Source organism: Caenorhabditis elegans, chromosome II, assembly GCF_000002985.6.
Source record: "Caenorhabditis elegans chromosome II".
NCBI lineage: Eukaryota > Metazoa > Nematoda > Chromadorea > Rhabditida > Rhabditidae > Caenorhabditis > Caenorhabditis elegans.
Genome location: NC_003280.10, coordinates 7893070 through 7910984, shown reverse-complemented (window position 1 = coordinate 7910984; position 17915 = coordinate 7893070). Strand labels below are relative to the sequence as shown.

The window sequence follows — 17915 nt, the reverse complement described above, 5'->3', positions numbered from 1 at the left end:
TTTAATAGAAAGTTCCACATCATGGGGAAAATGGCACCTAAATTCACACGGATCCCAGATATTCCGCCTAATCTCAGTTTTTCTAGTATCATTATTGTTTAACAGAAAGGCTTTTACACATGTTCAATGATGATATAATCAAAACAATTAATTTAAAATTCAGGAGTCAAGGCACACTTCTCTTCGTTCGATTTCTCAAATCATTTTCACCTAATTCCCCTCCTCTTCCAATCAAAATTCATTGTCGATTGAGAGCCGATTTTCAAAACAAAAGACAACGTTTCTCGTACGCATCTTCGTCCAAATGATGATAGGGAAGCGAAGCATAAGAGTGAGAAAACGAGGAAATTGTTGGAAGAGAATGGTGAAAAAAGATGAGTGCCTTCTCTATAAAATGATAGTTCTCCGATGGTTGTAACACTCTCTTGCAACTATTATCTGTTCCAATGAATCCTCAGTGGAGCTAATCATTCTTTTCAATAAAAATAAATTTCACCTTTGTATTTACAAAAATTAATTTAAAAATAATAATTAACTATTTAATTACATTGATCGTTGATTCTTCATACATATACTCACTGCATTCCTTTCAAGTCTTAAGTTGTTGTATTTTTCTAATGAGCAGCTTGGCTGATGCCCTATTTGAAATATTTGAGACTGCGTAATGCAACTCTAATAGGGGAGTGTCATTGTTTTCCTAATTACACTGTTCAAAAAAGTTTGTCAATATTTTATATATTTATCGTAATTTTGAGCGTTTGAAGGTTTTCTGCAACACTAGAAATTTCCCTTAAACGGGGAACATCGCCTATGGGCCCAAATCACTCCTTATCAAAATTCTTAATTAAAGTTTTTAAAGTTGTTTTCTCTACATGGCAATTACTCAGTTATTTTTCACTTATCAAAATTTTGGATTTGAACCACAAAATGTTTTTCTACGAGTTTTGTAGTTTAATTATTTCTATTTGAACATTGTAGGATTTTGAACCAGCAGCAGTTCTTGAAAGTTCTATAAGCGAAAATTTTACAATATACCAAAACTGACTGAGAATTTAGAAGAAAAGATTGATGTTAAGTTCCGTAAATTTTTTTCATCTAAAAGATGTAGAATTCTCTAAAAATGCATTGAATAACAGAAGATGTTTTTTTTTCAAATTCATGAACTACATTGCATTGCATGTCTAACTTTTTCAAACGCTCCACAAAAAACGAACACCCCGTTATCAAATGACGCGTCTGCGATGAAACATTCTCATGAATGTTCTAAAATTAAGCTTTATGATTTCTTTGCTCAAGTACGTGTCCAAAAGTATATGTTTATAGGATGTTTCGAAAAATATCTGAAATTGTCCTCGAATCTTCGTCTCAAACATCACGATTTAGTGTAACGAGTTCATCAAACAGGTCATTTAAAATCTAAAAACGTGGAGTCGTGAATTGATGAGATAAAAATAGAGATGTTTCTACTTTTTCTCTTTTTCTTCTTTATCCATTTCTCCTCCCTGTTTCTTTCTCTTTGCTCCCCTGATAGTCTTGTTGGTGGTAGTAGCGTTGAGTTCGGGGCCCGTTGTAACAGGTGAGTGACGCAAGAGTCTCTTTTCTATTGCCTTCAAGAAGTCCCGCAATGTCGCAGATTTCTTGTCCCGAATTTCTGTGTATCTATGTATCTCTTTCACTTCACACTCTCTCAATTGTTCAAAAAACAACAAAAATATTCCAAATCATTTTTGGGTCATTTGACATATTTCTGGTCTAAAAATTATCAATCTTATTAATCAATTATTTGTTGTAGCAAGTAGTTTCCAAAAGAATGAGAGCTATTAGAGAGGCAAAGATCCTTTTGTTTTGCAAACTTGTGTCATTCGATAGACACACGGACCTCTTGTGAACTGACTTTTCAAGCTAACGAGAGCAATTTGTTTCTCGAATAATAGAGTGTTCCTAGTCTAATAAAGTGAACAAACTCATTTATCTTATCTGATTAGAAGTGAGAAATTTTCAAGTATCAAGTTGCCAGTTCCTTCTCCTATTAAATGAATTGTGTGACAAAAGCTCGTGATTTCGTGAAATAAGACATTTCGTTTCAGACAGGCAAAAAGTAAGAATTTCATTCAAAGTGACAATTTTGACATTTTTTATTATAAGTATTATCCCAACTCGTTTTATGCATTATTGTTGACTTAATATGATTGAACTCAGTTAATTTATTCCAAATACTGTTTTCAATAAATTTCCAGAAAAAGCTTTGTTCCCATTTCTCCAGAAAATCTCTTTGTCTCGGATTGACAGATGGCTTTGTTCCGAATAATGTTAATCACAAGCTTCAACTTTTTTCTATTTTGTCTTGCTGAAACAAATTACATTGGTTCTATCTTTGTCTCATGACTCAGAGAAAATGAAGTTTCTGTCACTTTCAGAGAACTTAATGAAAGCTAATAATTATGTGAATAATTATGAAGATGATAGGATTATATTAATATTCGTCGCATCTTTAGGTATAAATATTCATATTTTTTTAGTTATTGCGATAAATTAGGTCAAGCTCATCGATTCTTTTTTCATGACTCTTTTAGTTTTAGGAACTCACCACTAAAAGTTTCCTGGGCACTTATCTTCTCTGTCAAAACATTTTATCCTTTTATTCATTCTTTTGTTTTTTTTTCTTATTTTTTTCTAATGCATTCATTTCCCTATTCGTTTATTCCATTGCTCCAATGATCTGCGTTTCCATGAAAATAAAGTATGCATTTTTCTTCTGCACTTGAATGTAAAGGACTACTTTCATTTTTCAAAAAATTTCAACCTACTAAGAAAATAACGTATTTTATCGGATTAATTATATTCAATATCAATATTTAGGAATATTGTAGAATTTTACTTGAAAGAATATAATGAATCTGTAGGTATACAATTTAAAGTTATAATGTTTCTCCTAACACAGAAGTGGCTATTTTGAATTATTTTTTCTAGAGTTTCCAGATCAAAATATTCCAAATAAATAACGCATACTTTCCTTCCGTTGCCAGTAAGTTGATCCAACTGTGAAACTTTTTTGTTACCAAAGTGCTCAATATTTCCTATTACTGGTATCTTAAAATAACAAAGTGCAATATTATTGGCTGTAATATAGTTAATGTACCACGTGTCGTACACACGGGACGACGTGCCTTGTGTCCTGACCTTTCGTCGTTTTGTAGTCTCTTTGCTTGAGCTCAAACCGGTGCTCCCAGCCGCAACAACTGACACACTAATATATCAAAAAGTTTCGTTGAATAGAATCGGAATCAAATCTCCGTATCGATATCTATATATATATATATATGTTTTTTGTCGTTTCCCAAAAAAGTTTATTTTCATGTTCTCGAAAGAGATTCTACAAATTTATTTGTTTTCAGTGAATGACCATCTCCTACTCGGACACGTTCCTCAAACTATTATTCCGATGGAAAGGTTCATTATGGAAAGCAATATGGAAACATCTTCTTATTTTTCTCACAATGTATTACATTATCAATGCATATTACAGGTTTGTAATGGAAAATTAGAGTGAAAAAGTTAGAAACTGAAGTTAGTTTTCTACAAGTCAGATTTTTTTTGAACAACAAATTACACTATCATAAATTATTCAATTATCCTTTAGTAAACAACTCGTTGGATGGGGTTTTTGTGGCTATAGATCATTTCCTGTTCGCTTGGAACATAAAACTACCCAGTTAATTTGTTGCAGCTGTTTTGAAAAATATGAGTTTTCTTCAAAAAAAATTTTCAGGTTTGGGATGACAAAAGAACAACAAAACGAATTTATAAAATATGTGATGTTGGTTGATGGATGGACAAAGGAAATTCCATTAACATTCTTATTAGGTTTTTATGTTGCTATGATTGTGAGAAGGTTTGTAATTTGAACACCGCATACATTATTAAATTGTAATATTAATAGGTGGTGGGATTGTTGTCAACTTATCAGTTGGCCAGATCATCTTCTCTACAATGTATCTGCACTTATTCGAGGTCAAGATGTGAGTTTAACCTCTAAAATTACTTGAGACAAGATATTATTTCAGCCAGAGACGCGAATAATCAGAAAAACAATTGCACGATATACAATTTTAACATCAGTTCTTGCATGGAGGAGCATATCGTTAAGAGTTCTTGCAAGATATCCAACAGATGATCATTTAGTAGATTCTGGATTAATGACAAAAGAAGAAATGGTCATGTTCAAATCAATTCTAGTTCATGTTGATCCTCACCAGGTTGGTTTTTGTTTAATGTGAAAAATGTTCAAAACGATTGCGTACTACCGTACTCCTCCCAAATTGTTTCTTGGGTTAATCTAAAATGTGCATGAATTTAGTTTTCTGGAAGAGAAAAAATAGGAAAAAATAAATTTCTACAAACTTTCATCAACTTTTCTATACGTGATAACTAATTTTATATTATTTTCAGAAATGGTGGGTCCCATTGAATTGGATTCAAACAATGATGGTTCGATGTTTTGAAAAGGGCACATTAACACATACAAATGAACTTCGTGTCCTTCTGGATGCATTGGAAAAGTATCGAAATGGCTTTTTTCAGTTGTTCATTTACGATTGGATTGCAATTCCTCTTGTGTATACGCAGGTGATGTCAATTGTTTGACTGAAACCAACGAAAAACAAAAAAAATTATAAATGAGCAACTCGAAAACTGAATGGCTATTTCCAATTTAGAAAAATTGAGAATAACTTTATCTTAATTTCATGACGTCATTGCAAATGCTGACGAGAAAACTGGAAGAGTATCGACAGCGTATCGCCAGTGTGTTCCTTTACGATTGGATTTGCATACCGCTCGTCTATTGCCAGGTGCGCGGGACAGACATAGTAGTGCTGTGTTGAATAATTTCATAGAAAACATTTTTATTCTCTGTAATTTTAAACGTCTTCTCATGCGCTTTTCTCCCTAATTATTTTCCCTCTTCTATTCACTTTCTAAGCACAACTCGTCTGTCTTCCCTTTATGTACCTGGCATGAGATATGCGGTGAAGTTATATAATATTCCAAAACAATCTTATTCTGGTATTGTCTTTAAATTTTTCAATAATTCATTTTACAACCCTAAAGTACGAAATAATTTAGTTTAAGACAAGAAATTGGAGGAGGCATAAGATGAAAAAACCAAGGCGTGGGCGGAGTTATATTTTGAAAATTGTTTTTTTTTTCGTTTCAGTGTTATTCAGATTCAAACTTGCAAAGGTCTACTGTGTAGAACATTTTAAAACACAATACCCATACGTTGAAGCAGCTAAGCTACAGTTTATGAAAAGGACCTACATAATTAACTCATTTGAGCTTTAAAAAAGTGTTAGTGGCTACTGTCGGAATCGATTGGGTCGTTCTTCTTTCATCTTTAAAACTTAATAAAATTTTATTTCGATTCTAGTTGTCATAGCATGTAACTTTAAAACTTACGAGACTGAGTTTTGCAATGAACTTTTATTATTTTCAAATTTTCAGGTTTCTACAATCTCAGTCTACGGATATTTTCTGTTTGCACTCATAGGAAGACAGTACCCAAGCAAAAATGAAAATGAAGAAATAGTTGATGTGTATGTTACTGTATTTCAAGATATTCATTTATTTCATTATTCAGATATGTTCCAATTTTCACAATTCTACAATTTTTATTCTATGTCGGATGGTTAAAGGTCGGAGAGGATCTGATGTTCCCGTTTGGGGCTGATGATGAGGATTTCGAGTTTAACTACATACTGGAACGAAATTTGGAAGTTTCAATGTTAATAGTCGATGAACTACACAATCAAGTACCACCTGTTTATGTTGAAAGTTTGGATGATGAAATTCGTGTAAGTCTGAAAATCTAAAATTTTGGAACAATCTAAAAATATGATCTACCAAAACCATGGAGTTTTAAATTTGTAGTTTTCAATCTATAGCATAACTTTATTACAGTTACTTCATACAAGTGCATCGTCAAAACTATCAAATCATCCACAACGACAGCATCTTCGGAAATTAAAATTCAATGTAGACGCAATGCAAGTGCAAGCAGTTCCGGGAAGTGGGAATTTCATAAAAAAATATGAAAGTTACTATTTTTTAAATTTCAGATCATCTAAACGAACGAGACGTTTCCGTTTCAACAACTTCAAAACTTTCATTCGCTGATCTGGAAAATTTGGCAAATGGTCCTAGAAATATTCCAAAGTTTTGAGAATGGATTTCAAACTGATTACAAGCTCTTTCCTGTATTGATCTCGACGTCTTCTTACTGGTTTAATATTCACGTCTTCACTCATTCATTCCTTCTCTTTTTGAATTATAAAAGTTTATTCAATGGTCTTAAATATGTTATTTATTCATTTTAATTTAATTATTTTACAGAAAAAGAAAAACAATATTTTACAAGATTTAAATTCAGGTATGTTTAGTGGAATCAATTACAAATACTTCTTTTGGAACAAATGGCTCTGGTGAACTAATTGATGTGTTATCAGTGTTGCTGGCAATCATAGCTCCCAAATTTCGAGTGGTAGCTATGGGAAATTCAAGCAGATCTTTTGATTCTTCTTCGATGAATGGTACCATCAAATGGAATACTGAAAACCAAGCAGTGTCGCATCTACTAGAATCCATCGAAATCTCTTCAAACTTTCTGAATACAGTCTCGAATGCGGAAAGTTTTCCATAGTTTAGCAACGTTGAAAGCATTTCCTGTAAGTTCGTAACACTCTCCTTGGTTGGCTCTGAAAAAATTGATAAAGTTATTCCATGAAACATCAGATTTTGGGTATCTCACCATTTTGAATAATACATTCCAATTCGGCCAGACGATTTTCAACTAATCCATCATCTTCCAAATCTTCCAATTCGAGGTTGTTGTCAGATCGTCCATTGAGAAGTGTGGATTTTACAATTTCAGGAATATCTATGTCATTTGCCACTCTAAAATTAATTTGACGAGGTATGCTTTGCACTTCCAGATCTTCAGTCACAGCTGGAATTATCACAGGTTCTTTATCTAGTTCATCTTCGTTTCGCGGAATAATATCTGAAAATACAGAATGTTTTCAATAAAATTTCACTACTTAAATACTAACTCAATTGTTCGTCAGTTCTCGCCATATTCCCAACTCTAGAGGTCTTCCCAAACATCTCTTGCACTGCCGTTGCCGCATCTTTTTTCAATTTACTTTTCAACTTTCCACAGGTAACTCCAACTCCACGAAGATCTTCTACTTTCGGAGAAACTTTAGCATATAATTTCATAGCTTCTGATGTGAGAGACTCTCCGCGTGTAGTTGGAACGTTTAGATTACACGTTTTGGTAAATGTATCACAAATTCCATGTCCCATGAATTTGGATGTTTGTATAGGAGCATTTGCTGAACGTACCATAAGCTTCAAAGTTATGGATCCTGCGGTTAATTTACTATCGATAAGTTTCCGTTCTAACTCAGCTCCAATAGCTGTCATGAGTTGAATAACTTCACCTCTCTGAAATATTCCATCGTTATACGGACATTTTAATATAATACATTACCTTCGTGAAACGAATACCATAATTGATATCACATGATACTGATTTTCGAACATGAGTAGCCCAAAAATCATCTGGATCTTCTTCAATACCACGACATTGTCGTAATATTTTTGAAGCCAACTTTGGTCCGAATACAGGTACAAGTTCCCGTTCAGTTTTTAATTGTAGTTCACGGCATTTTGTAATATCACCTGTAAAACTGAGAAGTTGATATTTTTATATTAGATACTGGAATTACCAAAGAATGAAGTTAATCTATTCATCATTTCGTATCCAAATCCTGGTAGATCTTTAACTTTTTCCTCGGAAATGAATTCATTTTTCTTATGTGCATTAACCCAAAAAACTCCATCTGGTTTAGCATGTCTTGTTGCAAGTCTTGCTAACAAGCTCGTAGATCCTATTCCAACACTGGCTGGGCATTGAGTCTTCTCTCGTATCACTTTACGGATGTGTTCAGCGAGAATTGTTGGGTCGTTGATTTCGTATTTTTCACAAAAACTGCTCATGTTTATATACATTTCATCGCAGGAGACTGCACGAACCTCCAATGTGTAGCTAGCCAGAATTTCATAAATTTTCCGACTAACTTGCACATAATCCTCAAATTGATATGGTAATAGAGTTAATTGTGGACACTTTTGTAGAGCATCTCTCACGAGCATACCATTTTTGACTCCACAATCACGAGCTGCATAACTGCAAGAAGCCACCTCGCTCATGCTATTCGAAATAGTTCCCTGAAAGATTTATAGTTTGACACGAAGCTTTTAAATTGATTTACCTTGCTATGAGTGATGGCAACTTCTTTGTGTTTCAAATCAATTCGATTTCTGACAGCAACTGAGACGAAGAAACAGTCTAGATCCACGTGGAATACTGTACTTTCCCGAGAAATTTCATTGCTAAGAGACTTCATATCGATGAGTTCTTTCTCTTCAAAACACTTTTCCGTTAGCTTTCCTTCCAGTTTCAAATTTGCCACAAAATCTTTCATATCCTGCGCGAGAGTAGAAATCAAATGAAGACGACTTCTGGCATAGTAATCTCGAATAAAGTTTGGATTCCGGGCATCAGAGAACTGATTCGATGAAGTTGTTTCATTGTTACCACCGGTGTTTCTAGTTGATATTGTTAGAAACTGTTGCATTTGTCCCTTTTCCACCGAACCTTTCTCGTATATCAAAAAATCTCGATAATCGAGTGGTTTTCCAGCAGCTATTCTGAAATACTGGTTTAATCGGAAGAATCGGGTTGATTATATTTACGATTCCGTAATCCAATCAGCTTTAATGAAAATTTCATTTTCTCGAATTCGATTTATTTTTGCTGTAGCAATTGAGGAAGCTATCGTGTATGAAGTAATTCCATGTTGATAATAACAGTGATATTCACCTCCGTGAGAAATCATCAAATCTCTGATAACAAGTGCTGGTGGATCTGAAATAAGTAACTGTAAAATCAGTCGTTAAGTTATGGAATATGAAATTACCTGTATAACCATTCACAAATACCGAGAATCCTTCCATTATTCTAGACACATTCTCTAGTGGTTTCGCATATCCATGATTCACCTGATGGTTAAGTTTAGTGATCTTCATCCGCATATAGTCATTCTGAAAAAAATGATTATTTCCTGTGGGTTATTATCAGTTAAGTGCTAAACTGTCCAAATGTCATAGTAAAACTTTTCAAAAAAGTTGTTTCTTTACAGTCAAGCGTGTTTTGAAAACTGAGAGGCCATACTGGAAGTCGGACAGAAAATTGTCTTTACGAGTTTATAATTTAATTTGGGTTTCGATAGTTTTTATTTAAATATTCTAGGATTTCGAATATACAGCGATGCTCGAAAAAAGTCCACATTTGGAATGAAACTTTTAATTTTACGTGAAAACGAAAAACTTTATTTATAGTAAATGATTTGGTGTTTTGGGCAAAAAACTCACAAAATTATTTATTTCGAAATTTTGTCCATGTATGGTGATGGTTTTCTGTTGATTCCAGTACTCGCCACTATCTGATGAAACAACACCAACTGGGCCATGTGCAGCGGATGTTGAAGGTTCACAATCATATGATTTTGGTTCTAGACGACGCTGTAATCTAGAATATTAACGATTGTTTTAATATTTCTACATACCTTTCTTGGTATAAGTTTGATATTATTTTGAATAGGAACTTCAACCGGTAGCATTGTTCCTTGCTTATCCATGCTATTTCCACCTTCTCTATCCGGATATTCAGCAGCTTCATGTTCTGAGTCAACTTCTTCAATTAAATCACCAAATATGTCTATACTGATATTTGCTGCCTGTTCAATGTCTACTTCTTTTCTTTTCTGATCTTCCGTTCTGAACGATTTTAAAAGATCAGCAAGTGCATCATTATCAGAATTATTTTCAGTTTCATCCTCTTCGTCACTGGATTCTAGCATTCGAGTTATTGTATCATCAGGATTTGCGCGTTTATTTTCATCTTCTAGTACAGTAGTATTCGGACAATTTTCGATCACTGTTACTTGGGAATATCCTGTTATTCCGTCGAATGAACCCTTAAAGAAAGCAGAAGTATTTTGAAAATAGCTATTTAATATTTTTGAAAACTAAATTTAACGATTTCATTGAAATTATTCGACATTCCATCGAACTTTTCGATATATTTGCAGCTAATACCTCATCTGAAACAATTATAGCATCACTTCGTCGTCGATTCACATTAGGAGTCGGAACAAACTTTTCAAAAGAATCATCTGAATCTGGATGATCGGTGAATGGGTCAGGAGAATGCATCATTCATTGTATTGATTTCTGGAATCAATATTTGTTTTCTGATTAATTGCGTCTTTAACCGTAATTCTGTCGACAAGTATAATTTCTCACAGTTCATACTAAAATTTTCTGAAAATAAGAATCGATAAAATGTATGTTTCATGTTAGAAAAAGTTTATTCATCCGAAAAAATTCGAAACAAAAAAATTGGAGATGAGGCGAAGGGACAATAGAAATCGAGAGGGGCAGAGAAAAATCTTGGCTGGTGCTAATAAAATAATTAAATTCCCAAAGCTCGCTGAGATCATTCACAGAGGGGAACAAAACAAACGGCGAAAAAGACCAAGTGGGTGCAATTGAAAGCAATACAAAAAGGTGAACAATACAGATATGTCAATTGTACTTTTTTCTCTAAATTGTACCGTTCCCCTTTTATCACTCGGAGTAAATATTATGCGCATGTTTTTTTCGATTGAGAAGTGGCAATAAATACCCAAAGAAAAAAGAAAACGAGGGTGCCAAAATATTCATCGATATGGATGCAAGAAAATAAAGAAAAATAATACTATAACAGATTAAAGCATTTGTCGTTTGGAAACCGCGCAAAATCTATTCTTTCAGTTTTGAATTTGTTAATTGGGTGCTAGAAATGGTGAAGTGTGTGAAAGTGTCAATTTTATAGTGATCATGTTAATTGCCTATATCTTGGAAATCTCAGTGAAAAAATCAACATAATAACTATAAAAGTGTTATACAGGGCATGGGAAGATCACCAGAAAGTGTGTAGTCGACCGTTAGAAAGAGAGAAAAGACAAAAATAATTTAAAAGAAAATATGACAACGAAACATTGGGAAAAAGGATAAGTTCACAATGCTCTGCATTCATCAGAAAGAAATTTACCCATTTTTACATTTTTGTAAGTTTTTAAGCTCCAAAAACTTGGAGCGAACTACTACTGCTATACAGCTGGCAATCGGCGTGTGTTATTTCCAACTGTTCCTCGATTTCCTCCTGATGTCCTCGTCGTTGGGGGTGCTTGTCTTGAGTACATCACAAGACCACTCGGCTCGTCATCTTCATCAGAATCATCGCCGCCAGATCGAGACGAGTTGGCATTCTTTGGCAAAGGAGGTGGCAGGGTCAATGTTGTCTTTCCACCAGTAGGAGAGATCTAAAAAAAATAAGATGTATACAAGAAAAATAACAAAATTTAGATTTTACCTCTCTCCTTGGGCCAAACCAAGATAATAAAACTGGAAGAAGAATGAGTCCGTTTATGATTCCAATGCAAATCAGAGCCGTCATGACAATAAAGAAATACTTGACAACAAATCTGAAAATAAAACATTCTGATGACATCCATACTTCTGTAAAACTCACTCAAACTCTGAGAATCCAAGCATCAAAATACCGAGAAGTGTGGAGAATGATCCATGAATGACTGGGACAAAAACTCGATCAACTGCAGATGACGTCCGTTGAGATCTTGTTCCGAGCGCCGTCAGGAATGATACAACCACATGAACAGTGAATTCGACTCCAATTCCAACTGCGGTGATCAAAGTTACGGCTGAAACCGGATTGAGCTTGATTCCAACGAGTCCCATGAATCCGGCAAGTTCGCAAGTCATGATTCCGAGAATACAAACAACCATAAGTGCAGCCCATGGATTGAAAAGAAGAACGGAAATGACGCAGAAGACAGAGATGGTAATGATCGAAATGGCTTGCATAAGATTTCCAGTCAAGAAAAGATATTGTTCCCAGAATGTGAATGCGATTCCTTGTGGGAAATTTGGAAGTCCTTGATCGGTAAATCGTTCACAAACACTTCTGATGTCCTTTATGGCATCGACAATCACAGCGGTATCCGTGAGGCCAGTTAAGTAGAATGGAATCTGCGAATATGCAAGTGGCTCAGCAGCTGGGATGAAGTTTTCGGTATGATTCTTGCTCAATTCCCATTTTGGTGGTGTTGGGAAGAAAGAAGCTTGAGATACATAGTACATCATGTGATCGACATTGAACCATGCTGTTAAATAGTTGTAGAATCCATCAGAGTTGATAATTCCACTTGCATCAACTAGTCGAATCTTTCCTACTCTTCCAGCACACCCAAATAGAGAACCATGAGAGCACATAAGAGCATGAGCAAGACGAGCATCCTCGGAAACATTGCTGCCAATAACTGTTCCAGATGTAAGATTGAATGATCCTTTAGCAACTTCTTCATCGAATCCGCGTTGAATACTAATGAGCCAGTCTCGCATTAATCCCAGCCAATACTTTTCTGATGGCTCTTCGTTTTTATTTTTAATCACATATTTTGAAGATCCAATCGACTGTCGGTAATTGTCAATCTGGCGTTGCTGGTGAGCATAATCAATGTTAGGACCCTTGATGACAGCGAACATTGGGTAGAAACTGAAAAAAGAAAAAAATATTTTTTTGAATCATAAACGAACTTCTTACCTGAAGTACTTGTCTCTGGCTCTCAAGAACTGTGCAGGTGCAGTATGTTCTGGAAGAACATCTCCCAATTCAAGACCGAGTGTCGACTGACGCATTCCAATAAATGATGCACCGAGCAAAGCACAGCAGCCAACGATGATTGCTACTTTAGATGCTGGTTTAGAAATGAATGGAATGTAGTAGTAACGGATGAATGAATGAAGAGACCATGGAGCTGGATCATCGCTAGATGCCATCTGCGCTTGAGTGATTCCGTCGAACTGTTGCATAATCGAAGCTTCCGAAGGTGCTCCAATAATTCGTTTACTTTGAATCTTTGGCTTAGAAATCATCGAGTACGATTCTTCTCTAGTGTCACCATACAAGCAGCAAACCAAATCACGACGCTGAGCCTTCTTTCGTCGAAGATCAATGGAAATGATCGCTGGATAGATTGTAAGGATAGCTATGAAATTGAATGTGAGAAGAATACTGGACTGAGCACAGAATGATCGCAGAGCTGGAATTGGTAGAAGAGTTCCAGTGAGGAAGGAAAGAATGTTGTTGATCGAAGTGCACAGAATTGACATTCCAGTTTCACGCATCAGGATAGCCATCTCAGCGTGTCCGCCAGCAAGTTTAACAACGTCACGATAGTTGTGCAATAACATGAACATATTATCAACACCGATTCCAAGAGTGAGGAATGGTACAATTTGTGTTGTAGCAGCGTTGAATTCTATTCCAAACCAAGTGGCGAGACCAAGACCTGCCACTGAAGCGAATGTGACGACGAGAACTCCTGCAAGAGCGAGGCCCATTGATGATTCTGTAGCTGGAAGGCAGTTGTCAAATCGAGCTTGAGTGACAATAGCATATGCCAGCATGAGAGCATATCCAGCAAGGATGATGGTATAGTTGAATTGACAGAATTCCTCGAGCATATCAGCAATGGATGTCGATGCAAGTGGATGCAATGTTCTTCTTTCGTTTCCATCCTCATCAACGTTAGCCTTATGATTGTAAAGTGACTTGGTGAAATTTCTCTGCCATGCTTGAAGAACTTGTTCAGCAGCGGTTTCGTTCCATGCATCCATGTCTAATCCAGTCTTCATAGAGTTTCTTCCAGGCTTCTGCTTGAATCTCAGGAAAACATCGGCGGGGCTTGCAACAAGAAAAACGGATTGAAGAGCATCAGCTCCTGATAGTTTTCCTCCCTTCTTGGCACGTCTTGGATTTCCAAGTATCATATCTTCAGGCCAATTGAGAACGTTAGATGCGAAACCAGAGCATCCACCAGTCATCTCTGCTGCGTAATCAACATTCTGTGGGTACATGTTTTCAGACATCACTTCTGGCCATTTGTCTTTGTTCTTTTTTAACCATTCGAAAGCAGACTTCCGGTATGATTTACAATCTGAAACGTGATTTTATATTTGACTAGAAAAAACGAATTTACTTACAGTCTTTCAACTCTCTGGCTTTTTGCTTCTTCTCTTTTTCTTCTGCGGCTCTGGCTTCCTCCGGCGACAAAGTAGTCGTAGTTGGAATCGGAGCAGTTGATACTGGAACTTGTGCTGGTACTGCATCTTCAATTGTTGGGATCGAATCTGCTGGTTGTGCCGGATGAATCATCTTTGGCTGATCGCCAGCTTCTCTTTTCTTTCGTCCCAAAAAATCGAAGAAACTGTAACCACTGTCCTTCTTTTTCTCTTCCTCCAGTTCTGTTCCATATTTCTTGGCAATCTCTCGAACTCGATCAATATGTGGGCACACGTCGAAGTAGTTCTTGGCCATGGGGGGGCACTCAGGATCAAGAGGATCAATACATGGTCTATCCATGTATCCATGAGAAACGCCAGCTCTCTCGAAAAATGTGTAGTGAGATCCAAGATTGAATGATCGATGAATTTCATCGATGACAGCAATAGGATCAAAGTCTGACCAGCGAATCATATCTCCATCTGACAGCGAACTCAATAACATTCCAAGTGGTCCGAGTGAGGACTTTGGGAGAGATGGATGTGGCCCAAGAGCTTTCGATCCTTCCCAAAAACAATCTATAGGAGTAATCCAGATGCATGGAACGATCTTATCGATGACGTCACCAAGCGAGGAAGCGGCAGAATCGGCTGCGACCGATGGTGGAGCTGGTTTGAAGCAGATGTCGGATAGTGACCAGTCCCTAAAATGATCAATTGTTACAAGAAACATTATTGATAACTTTCACTTACACTCCATGAACTGAAACATTGAAACTAGCGATGTGCTTCATAATCTCGACGTGTTTCAGAAGAGGTCCTGCAGCAAGTGCATCTTGTCCCTCATACTCTGGTGTTTGAATTAAAACTTGATATCCACCGCCCAATCCATTCTCTCTGGGAAGTTCCGGCCCAGAATCGCCTGTCACATTCCTCATTGCTTCTTTGATGTTTGGCAAAAAATTCAGCTCTTCATCTAGTCGTCCGCCTTGTGCCACCCATAGTTTCACAATGTCCGTCTCGATGTGCACATATTGAAGTCCGTAACAACAAACCGCAAAGATCATTGAAACGGCGAGAATGATGGACCATGCATTTCGATGAACTGTGTTTCCCAGAGCAAATAGAAGTTTCTGGATTAGACTTCTTGAGTAGAGAGCATATCGGTTACCCGTTGCTTTTCCCTGAAAATGTGTTATTGTTATTTCAATAGTTCTCAATTGTTCTCAGTCTGAGCTTTTCCCATTTTCCCAGTCCCCCCAACTACTCTTTGTCCCCATTTCCCATGGGCTATCCATCAAAAATGCATAACCTCACTTTCGCTATATCACGTTTTTCGCTTTTCATGTCAACCTCTGTTCTTTCATCCCATTACACACCCGCTCTTTCTCTCTTGTCATCCAATACCTTCAAATCCTTCAGTTATCTCGTCAAAAGTTGGCAACATTTCTCAATTTGTTTTCCCTTGTCATTAGAAAAAACTGGGAAAACTATCTTTAATGTTTAATAAAGACATTACAAGTATTGCGCATCGAAATAAAATAATCTAATTAGGGTCTACTCATGTTTCAGCCAACAACTAAAAGAATTTATTTCCACAAATTGATCAGAAACACTCATATTACGCGAGGCCCCACGAAAAGGGGAGCAGAACGAAAAGGGGATCTGCAAAAAGGGGATCTGCGAAAAGGGGTGATACGAAAAGGGGAGATACGAAAAGGGGAGCAACGAAAAGGGGATCTGGCACTGTGCCAAACGCTATTTTTCTCGAAGAAAACGATACAACGATGCTCCGATGTTACGCGTCGCGTGTTGTTAAGCGTATCTTCTAGAAGAAAATTTCAAAAATCAACGTGCGTTGCGTGAGAAAAATTGCGTTTTGTGCGTTTGGCACAGTGCCAGCTCCCCTTTTCGTTGCTCCCCTTTTCGTATCTCCCCTTTTCGTATCTCCCCTTTTCGCAGATCCCCTTTTTGCAGATCCCCTTTTCGTTTTGCTCCCCTTTTCGTGGGGCCTCTATTACGCTATGTACTTCGAAAATCAAACTTCCTGCACCGAAAAGAAATAATGGAGAAATAGACTTTTTCGAGGTCATCAATGAGTCATTCCATCCCACTCATTGAAGAGACATAAAAACCTCAGCTCGTCCTTGGATACACCTATCGACGATATGGTGGAGGGTAAAATAAAACACACCATATGGGCAAAATTTCAAATGTTTAAAAGCTTTCAATTTATTTTTTTAATGATTTCTGATATTGCTATCAGTAAATAATTTCCGCAAAACAGTTATTCAAAATGTGTAAATCATAATGGCGTATATTCGTTTTTCTCATCAATTCACATCAATCATTACTCAATTGGGAAACCAATTTGAATACAATCGTATTTTTCTATTTTCCTTCCATTCTTTCCAATTTCACTCCGAGAGTGCCTTTTTCTTTCCGAGATGAGAAGATGGGTGGTCTGGAGGAGTAGGAAGGGAAAAAGAATACGCCTAATTCAACTACTGCTAGCAGTGTGTGCCCTTCGAATGAAAAAGATGACATTTATACGAACTATCCTCATTTTTCTCTAAACTCATTTTTCGAGTTACGCAAGGTATTGATGAATCTATAAGAACTATGAGAATGCTGACAGTTGGTTGAGAAATTGACTTTGCGGAAATGCAAAACTGTGCAAATAAATGTATGCAAAGTGGCTAAAGGGAGTGTTGAGTAGAATGAACACTTCAACTCGGGGCTTCCGTTTTCATTCATTTGCCGCCGAAATAAGTAATTTAATGCTGCAAATGTCAAATTTCAGCGGTTCTAAAGTTTAAACAAAGTTCATTTTTTCCAAGTTTTTGCAGGTTACTTCATGGATCGAATCAAACAACAGTTTGTTATTTTAGCTACAAAATTGTTTCCCTTTTGGATGTAACAGCTGTTCAACGACTATGTTTTACCACTAACTACATTTATTTTGAGTGCCCAAGAGAACAGAGCCAAGGGAGCCAGCAGAGGCGGAATAGGCACAATGATAAATGTGCTCCGGGTACTACATCCATTATTTTTCCTCACTGCGCACGCTTACCCGGTTCATTTGTTGAAGACACAGATCAGCATCGCACCACGATGGTCTTGCACGAAATTCTCTTTTCCAACGATCGTTGTAATCAGCTGATGATGATTGTCCGACAAGATATTGATCCAGAAACTGAAATGACTGACAAATTTATTAGAAATAAATGAATTTTAAATAACTTACTCTGGTGAGAATGTTTCCCGTTGGCTCATTTTCTGCATAATCTTCAGTTTCTTCGTATGTTTCGTACAGATCGTCTTCCTCTGGTGCTGTAATTTTTTTAATTTACTAGGAAAAATTGATTAGGGATATTACCTAGATTTAACAAGTGTTGAGCCGATCTGTTGTTATAATTGCCGACCGTCGGGGACCGTTTAGCCCCGGGCGGCTCCAGAAGCGTAAGCATTGCTGCCGACTTGTCAGGTCTTACAGGCAGCGCTGACTGAAAAAAATAATTTTTTAAAACAAAATACATCTTAAAGTGTCAAAAGAAGCGACAAAAAGAAAAACGTGGAGGCGGCCGACAGCGGATAATTCAAAAAATGTGTGAGAATGAGTGGCGAATGGGACAGGAAGGCAATGCAGGAAAAATGGAGAAAAA

At 36.5% G+C, this 17915-nt stretch overlaps 3 protein-coding genes and 2 non-coding genes across 7 annotated transcripts; 2 read left to right on the top strand and 3 right to left on the bottom strand.

Moving 5' to 3' along the window:
• The first annotated feature begins 3156 nt into the window (after positions 1–3156).
• Positions 3157–3296, top strand: ZK675.6. Its single transcript, NR_051401.1, has one exon. It is a non-coding gene; the product is annotated as an Unclassified non-coding RNA ZK675.6 (non-coding RNA).
• Positions 3297–3395: 99 nt separating this feature from the next.
• Positions 3396–6346, top strand: best-23 (Bestrophin homolog). 2 transcript variants are annotated; one of them, NR_023956.1, is made up of 10 exons: positions 3399–3526; positions 3770–3892; positions 3941–4019; positions 4065–4256; positions 4450–4626; positions 4716–4850; positions 5503–5594; positions 5639–5852; positions 5959–6067; positions 6117–6220. NR_023956.1 is itself a non-coding variant. In NM_001129196.5 (9 exons), the coding sequence occupies exons 1-9, from the start codon at positions 3399–3401 to the stop codon at positions 6218–6220; spliced, it is 1218 nt and encodes a 405-aa protein (NP_001122668.1). In that variant the 5' UTR covers positions 3396–3398; the 3' UTR covers positions 6221–6346. The 2 variants fall into 2 exon arrangements, 1 of the variants encoding a protein (NP_001122668.1); NM_001129196.5 differs by lacking the exon at positions 4716–4850 and having other exon boundaries at positions 3396–3526; positions 6117–6346.
• Positions 6318–10363, bottom strand: rev-1 (DNA repair protein REV1). Its single transcript, NM_063262.4, has 11 exons — positions 10222–10363; positions 9690–10100; positions 9496–9645; positions 9042–9165; positions 8818–8989; positions 8334–8772; positions 7788–8289; positions 7550–7740; positions 7107–7503; positions 6806–7057; positions 6318–6752 (listed from the first exon to the last, which is right to left on the bottom strand). Exons 1-11 carry the CDS (start codon positions 10336–10338, stop codon positions 6424–6426), a joined length of 3084 nt encoding a protein of 1027 aa, NP_495663.1. The 5' UTR covers positions 10339–10363; the 3' UTR covers positions 6318–6423.
• 21ur-15116 lies at positions 10299–10319 on the bottom strand. Its single transcript, NR_051400.1, has one exon.
• Positions 10364–10469: 106 nt separating the features above from the next.
• ptc-1 lies at positions 10470–17763 on the bottom strand. Of its 2 annotated transcripts, none has more exons than NM_001373748.3 (9): positions 17630–17763; positions 17498–17583; positions 17324–17446; positions 15004–15434; positions 14233–14954; positions 12791–14186; positions 11699–12742; positions 11540–11651; positions 10470–11489 (listed from the first exon to the last, which is right to left on the bottom strand). In NM_001373748.3, the coding sequence occupies exons 4-9, from the start codon at positions 15315–15317 to the stop codon at positions 11277–11279; spliced, it is 3801 nt and encodes a 1266-aa protein (NP_001360447.1). In that variant the 5' UTR covers positions 15318–15434; positions 17324–17446; positions 17498–17583; positions 17630–17763; the 3' UTR covers positions 10470–11276. The 2 variants fall into 2 exon arrangements, with proteins under 2 accessions (NP_001360447.1, NP_495662.2); NM_063261.6 differs by having other exon boundaries at positions 10488–11489; positions 17324–17455; positions 17630–17756.
• Positions 17764–17915: the final 152 nt, after the last annotated feature.